This window comes from Xiphophorus hellerii, chromosome 1 (genome assembly GCF_003331165.1).
Source record: "Xiphophorus hellerii strain 12219 chromosome 1, Xiphophorus_hellerii-4.1, whole genome shotgun sequence".
NCBI classification, from domain to species: domain Eukaryota; kingdom Metazoa; phylum Chordata; class Actinopteri; order Cyprinodontiformes; family Poeciliidae; genus Xiphophorus; species Xiphophorus hellerii.
Genome location: NC_045672.1, coordinates 31,228,137 through 31,249,897, shown reverse-complemented (window position 1 = coordinate 31,249,897; position 21,761 = coordinate 31,228,137). Strand labels below are relative to the sequence as shown.

The window sequence follows — 21,761 nt, the reverse complement described above, 5'->3', positions numbered from 1 at the left end:
GAGGTGTTTCCATTAAAATAAGGAACACGTGATAAGTCCTTAAAAAACATGCTACGTCATGATCCTCCAGCTATTTCCTGTTGTTGTCTTCTTTGCTGTTTTCGCCAGTGTCTACGTCCGGTTGTTGATGATAAAACAGTGTTTCCATTGAAGTGTTTTGAAAAAAAAAACTATTTTGGTACAGCCAAAAAAACACAGCCTCATCCTACATCCAACAAACTTTTATTTTTAAAACAAAAAACTATTTTTTTTTCTAAATTGTGTGTTTCCATTAAGCAAATTTATATCCAAAATATCAAATTGTGCAATTATATCATCAATAGAAATGCAGCTTGTAGAGGAAACAGATGTAGAAAAAAAACATCTTTATTCTGGAATGGAAAAAAAGATTCCTAACTATTTAATTCAACAAAAGAAAACAGGAAGTCACCAAAGTGAACTAAATCTATATTTAGCTCACAAACATGGGGATCCATCTTTTAATCAATAGTTTAGTTTATTAGTTTGTTTAAAACAGGAACAATGTGCAAAACACTAACTTAAGCTAGTTTCTTTTAAGTCTCAATAAACCGTACAAATAATCACTGTACAAGATCATAAAATTATAACAATAGAAGTAATAATAATGCAAAAACTACAATTATTTTTCAAATAACAAAACTGCAGGTTTTCTGACAGACATTTTCTGAAATTACAAGAAAAGTCCTTCAGGTCAGTGGAAAGTTTCAGACGAATATATCGAGTATTTAAAATAGGCATAAAATATTGATATTGCTGTTATATATGAAAATTAAATATATTTCCTATTGGATTTTGGCTCTACTTGCGTTCATACTTTGATTCGTTCTTTTTTGTTCATTTATGTTCTGCAAGTCTTGCCATATAAAGTTAACTTTTCTGTGCTCATTGTTGGTTGAAAGGTGTTGCCATACATGTTAAGTCCATTTATGTTTATCTTTTTAGTTTATTGTTCTGTTCATATTGGTTTTTGAGTCTTATTTCCGTTCAAACAGAAGGTCTCGACACTCTTGATACTTTTGTTGCTGTAATTAGATTTTTTCTTTTTTTTGCGCGGTCGTTCATGCTACTAATTAAATGCGACCACAATCAGATTTCTGTGTGAACGGTTTCCGTCCTAAAACCATTCAAGAGTCTTCGGATGAAAAGTTTTAGTTTTCCAAATAAACTGTTGGTTTGAGTCTTTAATTCCTGTCTGCCAGTCTGTTAAAAGGCAAAGCGGAAAGCAAACAGTGACTCAGCACTACAGTACGACTATGACGCAGCAGATTCAGCAAAAACAGATTTAATTTTAGATTTTTGGCTGCAGCTTCTTCAAATTCTGCTCTAAATGTTGTACTTTTGAATATAGCCGCCAACAGGAAGTGGGGAAAAAGCAAACTAATGTGTTTTTATTGCATTTTTTTTATCACTCAGGTCATTAAAGTGTTTCCAAAGAAAACGATTTGGCAGGGTGTCACAGTCTGACTTAACAAGCAGATGTTTTGCTGAGTTCAGCCAGAACGTTGTGTGAAAACAACCGCAGAGGGCATCCAGGGAACATGGATGCCTGCAGACCTGCCCGGATCCATCAGGAGCTCGTTTTTATTAGCATGCTAACGCTAAATGTTGCAGGAGGAAACAATTCCTAAGAAAAAACTAACTGGGACTTTCTTAGACTTCATCATTTCATCTATTGAAGCTGCAGTAACTTTTCTAAAATGTTTTATTACATGTTTGTTAAAACTAACACCATGTTATGAGACAGATGATCTGTGAAAAGATCAATATCCTCCAACTTCTCATTGAGCTGCTGAAGAAATGACCAACAACCACAAATCAGAGCCGGAGCCGGAGCTTAGCGCAGTCAATCAACATCATGTACTCGCTACTAAATGTTCTAATGGCGGAAAAACAACTCACCACTACAGAAAAACAGTTTACCCACTGTCTTCTGTGTCTATGCTAACTAGCTTAGCATTCACAGCAGGATCTGCTGACGGAGAAAAACTGGCAGCGCCAGGATTATGATTGACAGCGCTAAGAACCGTCTCTGTCTAGGAGACAGTTTGCAGGAAAGATAAACAACAAAGTGAGTGTTTTTGTAAACCTACTGAAGGAGAGGAAGTGTTTTAACGTCTAAAGAGGTTCCATTTGGCTGTGGATGAAATGTGATGAACCCAGAATGCGGCCTGAACCAAGGGAAGGAAAACAGTTTGGCTCACGTTGTATTCTGGCTGGACTTCGGAGCTGGACGTGGTGCTGCTGCTCTGGGCTGAGTCTTTGGAGTCTTGCTCCATCAGCTCCAAACATGGCGCCTCTGGCGTCTCTCTGGCAACGACGCCAGCGGCTCTGCGAGGACCAGCAGCGTACTGGACACGGAAAAACACAAAAGATTAGATAGAAAAACTACCATAAGTCTACAGAATTTTATGTACATATATAGATATATGTATATATCTATATATATACTGTATATAGATATAGATATATATCTATATATATATCTATATAGATATATATCTATATATATCTATATCTATATATATATATGTATATAATCTATATCTATATCTATATATATATATCTGCCAGTGGAACTAGAATATTTTCATCAATATTAAGGAATTGCTAACATAAAACAAGCTCCTGTATCTTGCTAAAAAGTTACTTGTAAGTTAGTTTTGTCTTATTTCAAGTATACTAAGATATTTGTACTGAAAAACTGGGCCAAAAATACTTGGTATGTTTTTATGTTTTTGCAGTGTAAACATCGTTTTTTAACCCAGATTTACACATCGGGCCGATAGCAATGTGCCGATAACGATGTGCCGATAACGATGTGCCGATAGCGATGTGCCGATAGCGATGTGCCGATAGCGATGTGCCGATAGCGATGTGCCGATAGCGATGCTAATGCGGGATCGTCCCTGGTGTTTACCATGACTGGGCTTTGCTCCTGTTTGCGGTTCTGCCTGCGGTGTTTGGTCTGCGGGTTTGCCGCCAGGCCGGCCTGGTAGATGGTTCTTGGTCTCGGTCTGTTCCTCAAGCCCAACTGAGACGTTCCTGACGGCTTCTTCTGGAAAAACAGACAAACAAACAATCAAATAAAGCTTCTTCCATCTGTTGGCACAAACGAAGTGAGGCCTCCATGTGCTTGTAGCGTTACATGGCTGTAGGAGTCCCAGTCCGGTTCCTCCTCCTCGGGCCTCTTCCTGCTCCTCTTCCTGCTTCCTCTCGTACGCTGGTTACCATCTGGCGAAGAATGTGGGAGCAGAAAGCGAGACGGGGGAGACGGAGATAGCAGCAGAAGGTCAAACAGATGGTGCAACAAAAAGGAATACCTTCAAGACTCTTCCCTTCATCTTGGATCTAAACTGCTCTAATGAACATTTTCTATACTGAAGACGAGGAATGTCTCAATAAGAAATAAACCAATTAACCACATAATAAATTAAAAGAAACTCAATAATTTACATTTGCAGGATTTTTCTCTTTCTACCAAAAGCTGGACGATAAAAGTCTTCAGTCTGGTCTCAACTAGACCTTTTTTTGAAGGATAATTTTGTTTACAAAGTCTTCATAATTAATTTTATTTATTCTGGATATTTAAAATGTCTTCCAGTTCCAGGGTTAAATGTTCATTAGATTTTAAAGTTTATTGATCTTTGAGGATGAGTTCTTGCATTATTACTTTGCATTTACTGTTGGATTAGTTGAAAATGCTCTCAAAACAACAATATTATCGTTTATTGCAATAACTTCTGGGACAATTTACCATCCAGCAAAATTTATTATGAAATTTATTTGAAGACTGTGATTCAGTTAGAGCTGCAACATAAACAAGGACTGGACTTAATAGATAGATAGATAGATAGCATTTATTGTCATTGAACAGAATTCAACGAAATTTCCATTGCAGCTCCCGTGCAAAAGGTCAAATATATACAGTATAAATAAGCAAACACCCAATAATAATAATAACAATATATACAACTAAATTAACTAAAGGCACTCAACCACACCAAAGAAGTAGAAGAAAGGTCCAATTATGGCAAAGTACAGATAATTGGACCTTTCTTCTACTTCTTTGGTGTGGTTGAGTGCCTAAACCTAAAATTAAACCTAAAATTTCACTCTATTATTTAAATATAGAAAAACATGTAAAAAATTACATAGACGGTAAAAACCTTAAAGATATTAAAGCATAAACCCCTACACTGCAAAAACACAAGCCCTAACCACAAATTTCTATTCAGTGTTTAGTGCAAATAAGACAAAGCTAATTGTTTCAGTGAGATATAGGAGCTTATTTTAAGTGAATTCCTAAATATTGATTAAAAAATACTAGTTCCATTATTTTACTCATTACAAAACATTTTTTTCATGTTATAAGTGAAATAATCTCCCAGTAGAACTAGCATTTTCTTCAATATTAAGGAATTATTAGCGTATTAGCATATTAGCTAAACTAATTTCAGCAGTTCTGCAGAAAATGAAACTGGAGTTCCGGTTCATGTCAGGTTAGACCTGGTGTCTCCTGAGAGGTTTGGTCAGAGGGTTGAAACTTGGACACATTTGGGAGAAATGATCCAAATATGAGTCCAAACTGGTTTTGAAATGGTTAAAACTAGCTAACAATGGAGTTACCTTTCCAAAGTCCAAACCTCAAAATTATCAGAGATTTCTGGAATGTCAATTAAAGTGGCATTTTAACCAGGAAACTAAACGATTTAAATAATATGTTCCAATAATCAAAATTGGCCAACAGACTGTGGATCACTTAAAAAATTAACTGGTTTCCCTGCAACGTGTTAACATTGGGGTTTTATGTTTATAAACATTTAAATTTGTACGCCTAATTTAGACCAGAAAATCCACAACAAATCAAAAGTTATTTGGTTTATAATTATGTCACTTTGGAGAAATAATGGTAGAAATGCAGCATAAAAGCCTCAGATTAATGCTCACAAAGGGTGGATGTAATTTTTAATTTTTACAGTAACTGCATGTCGAAACGTATTCAACTCTGACTTCTCCTCCGCAGAGCAGAATCGTCTGGCTTCCTAATCCTCAGTTTAATACCTCTTGTGTTTTATTTCATTACTTTCTGCTTTTACTGCATTGCTATAAAACCCAAAGTGGCTCCAGATGTCCACATTTTAAACACTTGGTGTGATTTTTAAACCTCCATTGACGTTGGCATGACAGTGAAGTTGCACAGTGTCATGTTTTGGTCATAATCCATCAACTTTTAACACAATAATTACCCCAAAACCAATAAATAGCAACACATTGCCTCTGTTGGTTCAGTTTATAACCGTTTATTGAGAGTTTTGAGAGTGTTAAAACTGTGGATGTGTTGGGTACGTACCTTGCGGCGATGCGGCGCCCCCGCTCTGTTTGGGGCAGAAGGGTGAGGGCGGCTCCGCTGCAGTCAGTGGGCTGTTGTCATTGGTCAACTCAACGCCGCTGTCATTCTCTGATAGGCCCTCGGCAATAAGGGGCGTATCTCCATTCACTGCTGCCTGAGGACAAAATACTCTGATCAGATCAGGTGTTTACGAGATGAATATCGCAGTGAACCCACCACACCTCAGAGGGCGCTAGGGAGCGAGGCTGGGCACACTGTCAAAATGATTTTTAAATCAACAATGTAATAAAGCAAGATGATGACAAAAATTAATCAAACGCAGCTGTTGGAGACAAACCACCTTTAAAATGTTTATTGAATATATTTTATTATAGTAAAAGTAATAAAAACCACATCTGCACTGAGAACATTAAGCTAAGACTGTTTTTAACAAATGATATTCTGGTAGATTCGGTTTGATTGGGGACCAAAACGGCGACATTTGTTACATTTTGAGGGGTGGAGTTTTACCTTCCAGCAGAACAAAGACCCAAAACATGCAGATAAAAATTAGATCAATGTTTCAAAATGCTACTTATCCAGTGTGGGAAATGGATACTTTGCAAACACGATGCTTGCTAATGATGACTAGCATTGGTTTTACCTGTCAAGTTGTCCAACTTAACGCGCTAAATCTTAAATGTACCCATGATAATATGAAAGACAAAGGGATGCAGTGCTTTGCTACTAATTGTCAACACTGTATCAACTAAATAAGATCAGGTAAAAGTTTAAATTACACAAAAAATAGCGAGGGAAAGGAAGGTAAGTGAGTTATGCTAGCTTGACTATGACAACCGCAACATGTAGATGTGCTGTGGAATTCTGTGTTTTGGTTCATTTAAAAAAACAAAGGCGACCTAAACACCAACTCTCTGACAGACCATCAGTAGAGCAGGTGTTTAAATTAACTAATCAACCATGGTTGTGTTAGATTAGCTAAGAGCAGCGGTAGCTGATCTAATCAGCGATCACTTATTAATAAACACAAAATAAACATCAAGCCTGAAAATATAAAACTGCAACAGACTTAATGTTCTGCTCTTTGTGTGAAAAACACATTTCATCATATTTTTAAATTCATTTGTATTTATTGATGCTCTCATGGAACAGTGAAGAAAATGGTAAAAATAACAGTTACAACAATGCTGTTAGCTTTGAGGGGTTTAGAACGTCATCATGATTGTCACATTAAATCCAAATCCTTATTGCAAGAAATTCTTCACTATATAATGATAAATGACAGGAAAAAGGTCCATTCTAATCCAGTCTGACTGAGATTGAGCTGCTTTGCCAAGAAAAATAAATAAATCAGCTGCTAAATGTGCACAGCTTGAATGCTATAAAACACAAAAAGTCTTATCAAGTAATTTTAGTTAGTTTCTAGTGTAAATATCTAGTTTCTAGTGTAAATATCTAGTTTCTAGTGTAAATATCTTAGCACCCCTGAAATAAGACAAAACTAACGTAGAAGTAACTAATCAGCAAGATATAGGAGCTTATTTTCTGTCAATACTTCTTTAATATCGATAAAAATTTGATTGTTTCACTTATAACTTGGAAGAAAATATATATTTTATAAGTGAAATAATCTGCCAATGGGACAAGTTTTTTTTTAATCAATTATTGACTTAGAACAAGTATAATAAGTTATTTGCACTAGAAACACAAAGTACTTGGTGATATTTTGTGTTTTTACAGTGTAGAAATATAAAAGATGTCTCTACAAGATGGATGCCACACTTTGATATAAAAATGGAGCAAAAATGCCATAAAATCTCAGATTTTCACCAAAAGCACAGAATAATCAAGCACAGTTTTGACAAGTATTTTAAAATTTTACCCACATAGGATGAAATTCAGTCTGTGATCCTTAAAAACTGTCACTAAACACCAGCTTCAGTTTTGTAGTTCTGCTCGGACGTTGAGGTACAGCGTTCTGTGGGTTTCTTGTAATCTTGCTTTTGTTGCTCCTGACATTTAGACATTTAGATAAAATGATAAAAGGCGCAAACTCTGAGTCTGCCTGACTCAAAACAAACAGTAAATGCTGAAGTTACACGGCAGCTGCCTCAGGGAGTGAGCTGTTTATTTAAATTGTGCCTGTTTACAGAGAGGATCACTGGGAAATAGTTGTGAAGGTACTCATCAAAACCCTCAGTGCTCTATTCATCATCGCCTCTCTTCTTTTAAAGGAGGGGTTACGCATTTTTGTTGAGTCCATAAAACCTGAACTTACATAACCCCAATCTATGCATTAGTTTTTCTGGTATGCTATAGAAAAAAACGAACTAATTATGGCTTTTAAAATGCTAATGGGAAAACATTAGGAACATCTTCCACAGGATTTAACTAAAGTAGCAAGCAGAAACTACAAATCAAATTAAATTAATCAGCACTTTTATAAAGAAGTGGTTCTGGCAGCTAAGTTTGTGGGCATTTCTCTGTGTGACCCAGCATTAGCTATAAAAACAAACTTTATTTGGGAAACATTTATTTAAAAAAACTGGTTGTTTAATTTTTATCAGTGTAAGTTAAGATATTGTCACCATGTTGTCTACGCTGCAATGCATTATTGCGTATTGAGTAACATTTAGTACTTTCAATTTGAACATTAAATTAGAAGGTAATGCCTCTTCATTTCCATGACGATGGAAAATGAAGATGAGGAGGACCAAAGAGAGGAAGAGGAGAGAGTCGGATAAAAAAGTCTGTTGTTTGTGCTGCTACTGCTTGGATATGCTAACTGGAAAGGAGAGCGTATAGCTCCTGCTAATGGTGTTAGCTCCTGCTAATGCTAATGGTGTTAGCTCCTGCTAATGCTAATGGTGTAAGCATAACACCAAGTTGTATTTTTATTTTTGTTATAATTACACAAAATGTCATTTTTTTCCAGATTGTTACTATGCCTGACTGTAAACATTTTAGAAACCACCATCATTGTTTTAAGCGTGTGACTCTGAGACAGGGAGTCCCTCCTCTCTACTTCTTCTTCTGTGGTATTGTTGTTAAATTGTTTGTGCTCCTTAGATCCTCGTCTTTCATAATGTTGTCCTGTGGAAGAGGTGGATGTTGTTTCCCTCTGAATGCATGCAGTTTATTTAGAGACAAAGTTAGTTTTTGTTTTAATCTCCATCGTAATTCCATCCCATAACGTGAATATTTATGTGAACCTGCGATTGTAAAGTAGCAGGAATTAACTTTAGAGTAGCTGTGTTCTGCAGCCGATAACATGGTTGTATTCTGCTTGATGTTCTTGTCAGAATAAATAATAATAAAAATCTAATAATAATAATAATAGTAACAATGACAATTGTTTATAACAACCACATATAAAGTATCATAATAATTATCAATGTACACCATATAAACTCTTTATAATCTGTGTTAAATAACAATAAATCATAGATACCTCTGCAGAGATACCTGCAGCCACTTTAGCATCAGACCGCAGCCTGGGCCGCTGAGTTATACGGGGATTCTCAGTAAAAATATACAGAGAAACTCAAAATGCTGCAGAGACTTGCAGGACATGAAGTTACCAAAGCAGGTCACCCAAAGTTTACTTCAGGTGTCAGGTAGCCTGGGAAAAACAAAGTGCAAAAGCCGGGTCCAAATCCACAGCAGAAAATGCATATTTCTCTTAGATTTTCTATGAAAAAGCTGTTAAATAATAGATAAGTTGTGATTAAGAACATTGTTATGAATAACTTCCACTACCCACACCCATTCCTGACTGCTGCCAGACCAAAGAGATCATTTAAAACCTGTCTGGCAACATGAAGCAAACCTCCAGGTCTGAAAGAGAACACATTGTGCCTCAATCTGAAAAAAAAAGAACATCTATCAGTCAGGGAACGGTCACAAAGAAAGGTTTACTCACCATTACTCATCCACAACTTATCCAGGATGTTTCAGAACAACGGTTAATTCTCTGGAAGCCTCACTGACTCAGTGAAGGTCAGAGGTCACGAGCCAACAAGAACAAACTACAGCTGTGCCTTAATTCAGGGTCTGAATCCTTTGAAGGACGGATTTGTAGGCCGATTACGTCAAAGCGCGGCGACAAGGCCTGTCCGAATTTGAAGACGCCTCCAAATTCTTCCTCCTTTTCCCCACATTTGAAAGATGGGTCCGGTGTATTCTTCATGGCCCTCCATATCCCATAATTCATTGCGGGTCCCGACCGGGCGTTCAGGCAGAGCGACAATAGCGGTGAACAGCGGCAAATTATTTTGCTATATTACACTTTATATGACGCAACGTGATTTTGTACAATGTTTTTAGGCGAGAATGTAAGTGTGTAAGTCTCAAATATCTGCTCGGTTCACCAAAACATCACCTGCTCTGACATTTTCGGACATGTCTGCTCCCGCTGCGTTAACAGCCAGCTCCCCTCGCCAGCTGCCAGCTGGCCGGGCGGCTCAGGTTCGGTTTACCGGAGGAAAACGTCTGACTCCTGGCACATTGTTATAAAAACTCCCGCTAGCTTTCCCCAATGAGTGGAAGTTAAACACCGATATTATTCACACGTAATATCTGGCTGAAAAATGTTTGGTTTACTAAAGTAATTAATTTATTTCTGAGCTAAATGGTTTGATTGATTAAAGTTAAGCCTTCAAACATACTAGATTTATTTAACTGTAATGACTTATCCCAGATTCGGAGAGTATTATATTTGAAAATGAAGAATTTGCTTATATTTATTCATGCTGGAAATGTGCACTACATGTTTGAACATTTTAGAATCAAATAACAGATTTATTTTTTACTATGAACAGCATTTACTATAAAAGGTGAATAATAATACAGAAATCAGGAGTAAAACATGACTAAAAAACAAACTTCAGCTCCGTTGTTTTTTTTCTTCGCTGCTCTCTGCTTCATGCTGTCACTGTTGCTAGGCAACATGAGTTACGCTGAGGTGGGGGCGGGGACAATGGGCGAAGGCTAAACCTGTCCGAATTCACAGCTTTTCTCTTCCGGTCGTCGTTTATTCACGGCCTTGGAAGAACCCGGTCGACGTCGTAGACCTTCGAAGGATGCAGACCTTGAATTCGGACACAGTTTACATCAAACATATTTCTCATGTGACGTCACACTTCCATGAACTTTTAGAGCTAGCTCTCGAGTCGTTCCTATCTGACTTAAAAACAACAATGGAAATGTTTTCTTCCATGTTTTGAAATAATTACTTGGTTTAAATTACAGTGCTAAGTTAAAACAACTCACAATTCGAGATGAATGAACTACCGTAATTTAAAAAACAATGTTTGGAAAACAGCTTTGCAGCTAAGCTAGGTTGGTGGAATCAACTCACTCTCTCGCTCTGTGGTTGCCTAGCAACAACCTGCTGGGTAAGAAGCAGTTTCAAAGTTCCCCCAACTTTGGTTACCTAGCAACAACCTTCCACAGCAGAAGTTTAAGTTTTGCTTCATAACTGCAAATAAAAATAAAAAAACAAAGTGGAGAGAAAACTGGATAAAACAGGAAAGGTCACTCCACCAGTTTGGCTGTATTTCAGATATTTAAAACAAACAAATTTAATAATAATTACCGATATTGACTGATCTGATTGATACTGACTGATTCTGCACAAAAGAGTGGTAGCACTCAGTGGTGACCAGACCAGTTATCAGGTGTTTCTTCATACAATTTGTCTGATTTTAAAACTTGTTTGATGATCTGAAACATGTAATTGTGACAAAAATAAGCAAAAAGAGAAGAAATTTAATTTGAACTTCTTCATTGCCTTGGACCAACAAAACCATTAAGATCTTTAAACTCCTGCAGCCGAGGTAGAGAGAGACTCTCCTTTTCCTACTTTTCCACTTATTTCTAACAGTTCACTGCATATTCCTCAGAATGTGCACCTTTTTTCCCCACCACCCACCAAGCCATTAAAGTTTTTCAACTTTGGCTGAAAGGCGTCAATCATTAAAGCAGGCGCCTGTGGGGAGGTCCCGCCAGGTGAGGAAAACATTCCCACCGCTAACAGATGAGCAGGTTTACAGTCCAACGGGGGCAAACCGCAGACGAAAACCTGAAAACACTTTCAGTATGTTCTGAGATTTCCCCAGGGTGTTTCTGTCTGTCTTCACTTCCAACTATCAACTTCAAACGATGCTAATCTAAGATGCAGAACATTTAGCAGGGCAAATCTCTGCACAGGTGGCCAGTCAAATCACAGGTTAAAGGAGTTAGGAGAGGAAAGCAGGTGGAAAAGCTTTTCCTAACTAAAGCCTGCCAGTATTATACACTTTATTTAAAACTAATTACTGTAACAGGTAAACACCATATTTAGTTTAAGCTAATGCTAAAGCAATAAACTGAACCATTTTGAGTTGTGGGCACCACTAGCTAAAAAAGGTTAGCTGTGCTAGCCTTGAAGCTCTAATCATAATCATTAGTTCTGCTAATGCTAACGCTTTACACCAACATGGCATTTAGTAGAAGCTCATTCTTAAGTGCTATGTTTAATCATTTTGAATAGGGAACACCGCTAACTGAAAAGTTAGCTGCACTAACCCAAATGAGCTAATTATAAATGCTAACACTAAAGCACTATGCAAACAAGGCATTAATTCCAACATGCTATGTTTAACCATTTGGAATAAGGGACACCGCTAACTAAAATGCTAACTGCGCTAGCCCAACAGATCTAATTATAAACAGTAGTTCTGCTAATACTAAAACACTATACACACAAGGTATTTAGCCAAAGCTAATGCTAAAGCTCTAAATAAAATTATTATATTATAACGGCTCATGGCCTTTTGATCCGATTTGGTTAAAATGTTTATGCAAACGTGAAGTGGTCCTGAGACCACTCCAAAAGCAGGAAGTGGACTACAGCGCAGGGCATTCTGGGTAAATAGAACCAAAGCAAACATGCTACTCTAGCATTACCAGGAGAAATGACTTGTCATCTTTTATCAAAGACATTAGAGAAATCCTACAACTGCTAAAATCTGATTCTGTTCCATTTTGTTTAGATTTTGCAAAGGAGAATATGCCTTTTTCAGGGGTTTTCATGTTGTTTCCTTCAGTGGTTTTTGGTGCAGCGCCCCCACAGGCGAGGAGGGGAACAAGTCGCCCAAAGAGTTTGACTCAAAAAATGAAACAAATGTTGCAATTTTAGTCCTTAATAGAACAGAATCTGCAGGCCTAAATCTAAATCTATATGCAAAACTTCAACATTAAATGTTCGTATGGTGTGTTCGCCTTACTTCTGTATCTCAAACAAAATGAGAAGCACAACAAGGTTTAAAGAAATTCAGCCTATTCCCTGAAGAATGTCCAGCACATTTTCAGTAAAACCGCTGTGATTATCTGTGGGTTTCCAGAGACTGAAATGGGACTGAAGGCAAAACCAGTAAACTCAAGTTGACTCCTGATAACAATGGAACTAAAGGAGACATGTCTATCTTTGGCTAACATTTACATTTTCAGGAAACAGTCGTATAGCTGTGAAGCTGGTCCTGGAGCCGCCTCTGGGCGGTCATAAATCACCAATCCAGCTGTCAAGTCATGAGGAAACGTAAGCTTCAGGAAAATGAAGCCAGAACGTTAGAACATGACTTAAAAGGGTCACACATGTAATTACTGTTAGACAAACACATCACTGGAGTTTAACATCTGCTTCCTTATATTCTCCAGCGTAACCACTGATGAAAAAGCTACCGTTGGCTGAAAGTGAAGCATTTCTTCCTTTTTAGCGTCACAGAGACTCATCCAATGTGTCTAAATGCTAAATAATTTGTGTGGGTGACGCACCAAACCGGTCCCTGAGTGTTTCTGAATTAAATTAGCCAGCTAGCTGGCAGCTTGCACACCTCAGCCGTTACAGTGCTGACGACTTCGCTTCAGACAGAAAGGCCCAGAAGGTTTCTCACTCACAGCCTGAGGCGTTTTGTGAAAGAGGCAACCCAGTGTGATGATGCTATGGCTGCTTTAGCCCTTTGGAAGATGAAAAACAGAGGAAAGCTTTGAAATACCCAGTTTTTTATTCACTTGTCCTTTTCTTTGTACATTTCAGACCTGAAATTGCCTTTCTGTGTGTTTCAGAACCCCAGACTAACTTACCAGATGTAACAATATCTTCCCGTAAATTCTAAAGCAGTGGTTTACTTGAGTGTTTTGTAAACTTTCAGTTGAATAAAGTTTTGGTTGACTGTTCAAATGGTTAGGCATTTGTATTCATGTTGTTATTTTGTTTAATATTAGAATATAATTCAGCTTTAGCTTCTAATAAATATTGTGTTGGCGTAGCGCTCATATTGGTGAACATAGCACATAGCACTTTAGCATTAGCTTCTACTGAATACCTTGTTGGTGTAGCGTTTAGTGGAACTAATATGATTAGAGCTTTGTGATTAGCACAGCTAAGCTTTTAGTTAGCAGTTTCCCCTAATCAAAATGGTTAAACATAGCACTTTAGCGTTAGCAGAGCTAATGATTATGATTAGAGCTTTTTGATTAGCACAGCTATCTTCTTAGTTAGCGGTGCCTAAAACTTAAAATGGTAAAATATAGCACTTTAGCATTAGCTTATATTATTTCACAACATACAGTCCAAGAAACAACATAAACCAAGGAGTAATTGCAAAACAAGCTATTTGTGCTTCCAGATTCGGTTTGGCGAGTTTTCATGAGTGCAACCCGCATACTGAGCTCTGCTGCTCACGTTTCTTTACAAATGTTCCTCTGTTTAAAGGAGAAAAAAACGCTTTCCAGCGGCGCAAGATTTATTACCAAATAGCACAAACACAAATCTTGCTTTTCACGCCAAGTCTCATTTTTAGCAGAATCTGCAGAAGAGAAAGCGATGAACAGAAAGAACGACAGATGGTTGAGGGAAGGAAGTCTGCCTTTCAGATAGAGTGATATATGAGTGAAAAAGAGGAAGAAGTGGCAACGGACGAGGGGAGCCCCGTTGAGCGTTTATGACTGAAGGAGCAAAGGTTTGAAACAGGTTCACTATAGATAATAAATCTACACGAACATTATAGCAAACGTCTTTGCAGCGTAAAGTATTCAAATATTTTCATTTTCAATTCATTAAATCCTTTTATTCGTCTTCCTGCTCCTCCATTGCTGCATCTATTCAGCGTTTTCTTGCTGCCGCCTTGTGCGGATGCAGCTGTTTGCGTGCAACGCAGGAAGACGCCCTCACAGCCAACATGCATTCTCAATTAGAGCCATGTGACGAGCTGGCACTCCCGTCCAGGCATCTGCCTTGGCAGCCAGACAGTCGCTGCCTTACAGCACAGCTGGGTCGCACAGAGGTGTGCAGAGCCAACGCTGAGCTCTTCCTCTCACTTATCTGCTGAACTCTTCCGAAAGCTGAGTGGGAGGGGCGTAAAATGTGCGGCGCAGGGGCCATTTGCGGCCCTCTGAAGGGTTTTGGGCGGTCCAAATGAAGCCAATCTGACCTGCAAGATTAGGTGGTTTTTGCATTTGGAGACTTTTTCAACCCCGACAGCAGGGGTGTCCAAACTTTTTGTAATATTGGCCAAAAAGGAAAATCAAGCTAAAATCAGGCAAATAAAGTAGCCAGATTTTTTCCCCTGTACTCGGATATTTATTATAGTTCCAAAATGTAAAGTATGATAGTGTGTTATTGCCTTTGTAGATAAATAATAATAATAATAATTTCACTGAGTTTCAAAAGTCAAAAAATTTCAACTTTCTAATCTGAGACATTTCCAAGTTTGTAATGAAAATTTCTGAGCTTATTGGTGGAAATTTGTTACTCTTTTTTAATTTTATTTTTTACTATTTTATCTACAGTGGCCAAATATATTTTGTACATTTCCTGTATTAAAAGAAAATCATCTAATTTGTGTGTTGTGTTCAGTAATAAGAACAAGATCTGGGTCACTTTCTTTCAAAGCGTTTTCTACATTCAGCCAAGTTTACTAAATTAAATAAAAGCTGATTTTTGTGCATAATAATTTGTGCATAGTAACCTTCAGATACTTTTACTTAAGTAAAAGTATCTGAATAAAGGTGAGTTTGCTTTTTGTTAAAGCTCGGTTATAAAAAGACAAACAATTTGTGTTTTACTTCACATTATTCATTATTCAACTGGATAAATTTGGATCATTTTTTAGTTGCAGTTGGAGGCCAAGGGCCAGTAATGGCCCCTGATCCACACTTTGGACACCCCTGTTTTACGGATAAATAACATATTCTTCAGATAGTTAGGTACACCAACGTGAACATGGTGTATAAGATATAATAAAATTGATTCCCAACTAGTAACAAAGTTTTTGCATTTATCTTAGTTGTGGAATAACTAGAACTGGGGTGTCTAAACTTTTGTCAGATGAGCCAAAATTGTTGAGTAAAAAGTCATGGGCCAAGAAAATAATAAAAAAAAATAAAATGAAGCAAATAATTATGATTATGATCATGATTAATCACAATAAGTCACAATTAATCGCGATTAATAATAACTAATCGTGATTAACCGTGAATTATTTGCTTGATTTTAAAAAATCACGATTAGGGATCGTGATTAGCGATTGTGATTAATACCTAGTGGTTAAATGTTTTAGTCGATATCACTGGTCTATGTCTGTGTGTGTGTGCGTGCGCGTTTATGTGTGTGTGTGTCTTACTGTGGCGGTCACGTTGCTGCTCTCTGACAGGATCGCTCCGGAGTTGTTGGAAGGCATGGCTGTTGTAGCTGACAGGTCCAGTTGGTTTCCTGACTCCTTTTCAAACCTGAGGAGAAAACGATGAAGAGGAGGAGAAATCCTGTTACAACCACACAAATTTTCCTTCCAGGCCTGCCACAATAACAGATGATAAATTGTTCCAGACATTATCGCGATAAATGACAATATTGTCATTTTAAGATAGTTTACAAGTAATATAATTGTAATAATAATGAAGGAACACATATTCAAAGATAAATATACTTTAAACTATAGTGAACATTTAACACTGGAGCTGGAAGACATTTTAAATATTGAAATTAAATAAATAAAACATCAGAAACAACAAATAAAATAAATAATTAAGTTTCAGTAAATAAAATTATCCCCAAAAACAAAAAAAGGTTTAGCTGAGGCCAAAACACCACACTCAAGAGTTTCATCATCCAGTTTTTGGTAGAAAGAGAAATTATTGAGTTTTAATTTATAATTAGTTTATCATATCAGACCAATTTCCTTCCACTTCCCAATCATGCACAACTTCGTCTTGGTTTATTTAACAAAATTTTAATAAAAACATAAAAATGTGAACAAATTTAAGCCGCCATTTTGGTCTGAATTCTGTTTTTTAATGTTTTAGAGGATTATTAAATCGATCCAAGGTGGAATGCTCTCCAGGTTTCATCTAAAATATTTATCTGTCTTTTAAAGTAAACATGTAGCTAAACGCAGGTTATCTGCAACTAAATGGGAGAAAATGTAAGAATAGGAGCGTAAAGGTAAACAGAGAAAGTGTGAGAGGAAAACTTCAGCTCTGGAGCTGACATGCCCATGCAGCCCTTCAGGTAAACAGATACAGTCTGGCACCGCGAATGTGTCCCTACATGCTCAATAAACACAACGCCGCTACTTCATGTAGCTGCATTCCTCTGAGCCTCCATGCTGGTGGACATGACTGACGGCTCTCAGCCGTCTGTGGCGCAGCGACGCAGCAAATCCACAGAGACCGAACCGGGTCGCACACGGGGTTCGGTTTCTGTGACGTGTCGCCGCAGGGCGGCGCGGAGGCGACCGGGTTTTACCCGACACCCCGACTGGTTTCTGTGCCCTGAGTCACAGAAACCAGCCTGAGATTAGCGAGAGTGTGACGAGGATTTCAAAGGCTTAAACGCCAAAGTCATCCAGAGTTTACCACAAAAAAAACTTTGTTATTCTGTGACTTCAGGGCAGAATATCAAATAAACCCAGGAATATTTTTACAGTTTAAAGTAAACGAGTCACTTCCAGAGACATTAGTGACGCTACAGTTAGCTAGCATGAAAATGTATCAATGTATAATATTTACATATCAGTCGATATTGGTAATTATTTATTATTTTTTGTTTTAAATATCTTGGACAAAAGGTTAAGGCAGCCAAACTGGCGTCATAACCTGTTTTATAGTTTTCTCTGCAAGTCTTTATTTTTAAGCAGTTTGTAGTAAAAACCTTAAACTGCTGCTGTGGCAGTTACTCAGCAGGGTGTTGCTAGGCAACCGAAGAGCGAGTGAGTTAGTTGATTCCACTCACTTTGCTCAGCTAGCTGAGTAGTTGAGCGGCTAAAGTCTTTCCTCTGCCTACATCACCCAGGATGCCGTGCGGTTCTGGATCGGATTTAAGTGAATATTCTAACAAAGTGATGATACTGAATAGTGAATATTCTATCAGAAGCATTATCTATAGCTATTGATCACATGTTTATTTGAATCTAAATTGTTATTGATAAATTGTGACTGCTGTGTCAAGCAGTCGTCAAACAGCAGTGAATACGTTTAGCACATGGTGCAGGGTGACATATTTTGTGAAGTTATTGTACTTTTATCAACAAGTGCATCATCATTCACCTATTAAGCGATGGCTGTTTTCCACAAATGATAGTCCATAGACTCGATTCGATTGGCAACATTTGTAACATTTTAATTTTCTTTTTGTAACCTATTCTCCTCATCGCCTGTGGGGGCACTGCACCAAGAACCACTCAAAGAAAAACAAGAACGACTTTCTTCTTCACCAAATGTAAACAAAAATTGAGTCGTGTCAGATTTAAACGGTTGTAGGATTTCTTTTTTTGTTGTTAGCTAAAGCTCATGGGCCATTTCTCCCGCTAGCGCTAGGCTAATGCGTTTATTTTGGTTATATTTACCCAGAATGCCCTGCACTGTAGTCCACTTCCTGCTTTTGGAGTGGTTTCTGCTCCGCTTGGCGTTCATATATGGATTCAAACCACACCAGAGTTCACTTCAACTAAACCGAGACCTACACTGTAAAAACACAAAATCTTACCAATTATTTCTAGCGTAAATATAACTTATAAATATATTTTTAACAGGATATAGGAGATTGTTTTAAGTGAATAATTTATTAATAGTGATTTTTTAAAAGCACTGGTTCCACTGGCAGATTATGAGATATTTTTCCCATAAGTGAAACAACCTGCCAGTGGAACCAGTCTTTCTTTTTAATTTTTTTTATCAGAATTATGGATTATAGATTTGAGTTCAGCATGAAGTAATCTCCCCACAGCATGACAGGTTTTTGGAAAAAATACCACAGTTTTTAGAGTGAAGTTATTTCCTGTGACCAAATAAACATCCTAAGCATGAATGTGCCGACTGCTTCACTGCAAAAACACAAAATCTTTCTCAGGATTTTTATCTGGTTTCCAGTGCAAATATCTTTCCACACCTGGAGTAAAACAAAACAAACGTACAAGTAACTTTTCAGTAAAATGTAAGACCTTGTTTTAAGTCAATAATTACTGAATATTGATTTAAAATTTTTTACCCGTAGCATGAGAAAAATGTCTAGTTTTGTAGCTTTTAGCTTGCTTTAGCATGGGCAGCCTGAATCAGAGCCAAGAAATTGGCACGAAATTAATTTATAAAAACCACTAAATATAAGAACCTATTATGTGTTTAGAAAGAGCAGCCCACCTCTTTCCCATGGTTGTTGTTACCTTTAGCCTGACTTGGTCTGGCTAAAGGCCAGTCCAAGTCTTTTGCTAACATATGCAGCATGAGACAGAGTCAAGTCCTGCTGGAAAATGAAATCAGCATCTTCAGAAAGTTTATCTGCCAACAGAAACATCAAGTGTTGCCATATTTGCTGGTAAATGGTTAAACTACGGTTGTGATGCTTCCCCAAACTCCTAAACAAGCTGTACGTTACAGTTACCACCGTCACTGGTACATACTTCTTCCTTCCACTCAACTTTCCAACATTGACCTGGGACAAAATTTAACGCTTAATTTTGGTTATTTAGCCTATTTAGAGAAAAATTGAGGTTCATTTTTCAAAATTATATTTTCACCATGTTATTCATTCATTTCTAAATGTCATAGTTACAAACTAACTATTTAATTAGCAGGATTAATATTAGGTTCAATATAAATATTTAGCACAGTCAAAAACATTTTGCTTTTTGCAAATTCACTTGCCAATAACTGGAAGTGGACTACCTACATTTTATTTAATTTTTATTTACCCAGGTGCTATATAAATTAAATTAACTTTAACTTTAAAACATTTCTTTTCTTAGGGGCTAAAACACCCAAATTTTTGCTGTAAATTTTTGACTTTAACTTTACACACAGCATAAGGAGCCATCTTGTTTAGCTACGTTTTACCGCTCACAGGAACAACACCGACTCTACATAATAAGCAGATTAGAGAGGCGATGAGGCAAATTAAAACCCCAATAAGCTTCTTCATATCAGGCTTAGACGTTTCAAATTACAAAGTTATAAACCAAGTTTGGTCCAGTTTTATCCACTTCCATTTCGATATTATTCAGGTAAAAATGATCCATCCTGTCAGTCACATCAGCAGGAATTTACACTTTCCACAAACCAGAAGAACAATTACCTCCCATTACTGAAACTTCCTAACACCCACATTAACACCCTGATGGGACAAACTGTGAGAAAAACACAGATTCCTCACAGATAAAACCAGAAAATGTGCCTGGGGGAGTATTAATTAGCTGTTTGATCGGCTATGATCTCATTCTGTTCCAACTCAGTTTTTCAGATCTTTATCATGACACCAAAAAAGAGACAGACTGGGAACATCCGGAGTTCTACAAAGTATCTGACACCAGGATGGAAATGATCCTCCGGGCCCCGTGGCCGGTTCAGCAACGGATCAAAACGCAGCAAAAACAATCCACCAGGTTCAGGATTTATTCAAAAACAACCTGAAGGGAACAAAATCGCATTTAACGTAACAAAGTCGGATTATTTCTCACACGAAAACGAAGCATAGATGGAAAAAAAGTCAATTTAGAAAATATTTCTCTGGGAAATGTCCAATCTTTTAACTACAACTGGTTCTGCTGTCAGATTATCCCACAGTTTAATCCAGAATAATTTGATAAACAGTGCAGTTCATGGTCAGCTCAACCAATGATAGTTGGTCAATATTTACAATCATAAAGTCTCATGTGGTGAATAATAAACATTTAAAATGTGAGAAATTTTAAAACATCATGTTTTTAAAGACTCAGGCATTTTAACCACGTAGCCAAGTCTTTATAACAACAAATATCTTCACCATATTGTTTAAAAAAATAATATTGTACGCACAGGAAAGTTTTCAGCACAAATCCGCCGCTGCAGTAAACATGCCAAACCCACAGAGGGCGGTGTAGCACAAAGCTAAGACCTGTCAGCCAATCAGAATGCTTCAAAACAAACACAACTTCCTGTTAGGAATTCAACATGGCGCCAAGAGGTTCATTAAACATCAAAATAGAATATAAAAGTTGATCAAACACAAGACAATGATGATTAGTGGCCTAGTCAAAGCAATTTGGATATGAAATAATAGTATTTGTCGCAGACTGTGACGAACGGGACCCTAAATCTCTGTTTTCCCAAACATAATTATAAAAAGAAAATTGTAAAAGTTGATTTGTTAGCACTGTCTGCGGGTTTCCAAAGGAGATTCATTTCTTTGGGAGGCCAAGTCATGGAAAAGTTTGGGAAGCCTTGGACTAGGCCTCGGCTGTTCGGGTAAACTTGGAAATTTTCCCAACAGCTGCTTATGCTGCGTTCAGGTTCAGCTGGGATACTCTGAAGTGATAACTCTCTCACTCTTCGGTTACCTAGCAACAACCTGCTGAGTAACTGGCGCAGCAGCAGTTTAAAGTTTCGCCTTATAACTGCTTAAAAATAAAAAAACACACAGAGAGAAAACTGTGGATAAAACTGGAAAGGTCACTCCACCAGTTTATCTGTATTTCAGATATTTAAGACAACAAACTAATCAATAATTATCAATATCGACTGATATGAAACTCTTGTATCCTGACATGTTTTTCAGTTTTGAGTCAGGAGTTTCATTATTTTCCTACAGAGCTGAAAACGAACAAACATTTCCACAGCGAGGAGAAGCTGAAACGTTGTATCCTCAGCGCATAACTTCTCTGCGTCTTTAGTGACAAAGAAAGAGGTTGAAATAAAGCAGCAGAGAAAGAGCGCAGGGCAGAGCGAGGGGCCAACCACACGGGGTCAGGGAGGACAAGGAGGCGGCGGCGCGGGGGATCACATCAAAGCCACGCGGTGGCGAGAGATTAGGGTCCGCTTTGCTGGAGGGGACCGGCCTCTCCCTGCACGGTGTGCATGTGTGCGTGAAGGGGAGCCGAGCCCC

General features: G+C 37.6%; 1 protein-coding gene across 4 annotated transcripts in view; it reads right to left on the bottom strand.

Moving 5' to 3' along the window:
* The window catches only part of dnmt3bb.1 (DNA (cytosine-5-)-methyltransferase 3 beta, duplicate b.1), a 35,210-nt gene that overhangs the window by 10,546 nt on the left and 2,903 nt on the right, over window positions 1-21,761 (bottom strand). For 3 of the 4 annotated variants that reach the window (XM_032560586.1, XM_032560604.1, XM_032560615.1), the window contains exons 2-6: window positions 16,036-16,141; window positions 5,372-5,525; window positions 3,167-3,252; window positions 2,939-3,076; window positions 2,223-2,369 (exon numbers count right to left, since the gene is read on the bottom strand). In XM_032560586.1, coding sequence (XP_032416477.1) covers window positions 2,223-2,369; window positions 2,939-3,076; window positions 3,167-3,252; window positions 5,372-5,525; window positions 16,036-16,141 — 631 coding nt within the window. The remainder of the gene's footprint in view (window positions 1-2,222; window positions 2,370-2,938; window positions 3,077-3,166; window positions 3,253-5,371; window positions 5,526-16,035; window positions 16,142-21,761) is intronic. The other variant, XM_032560596.1, reaches the window with a different exon arrangement.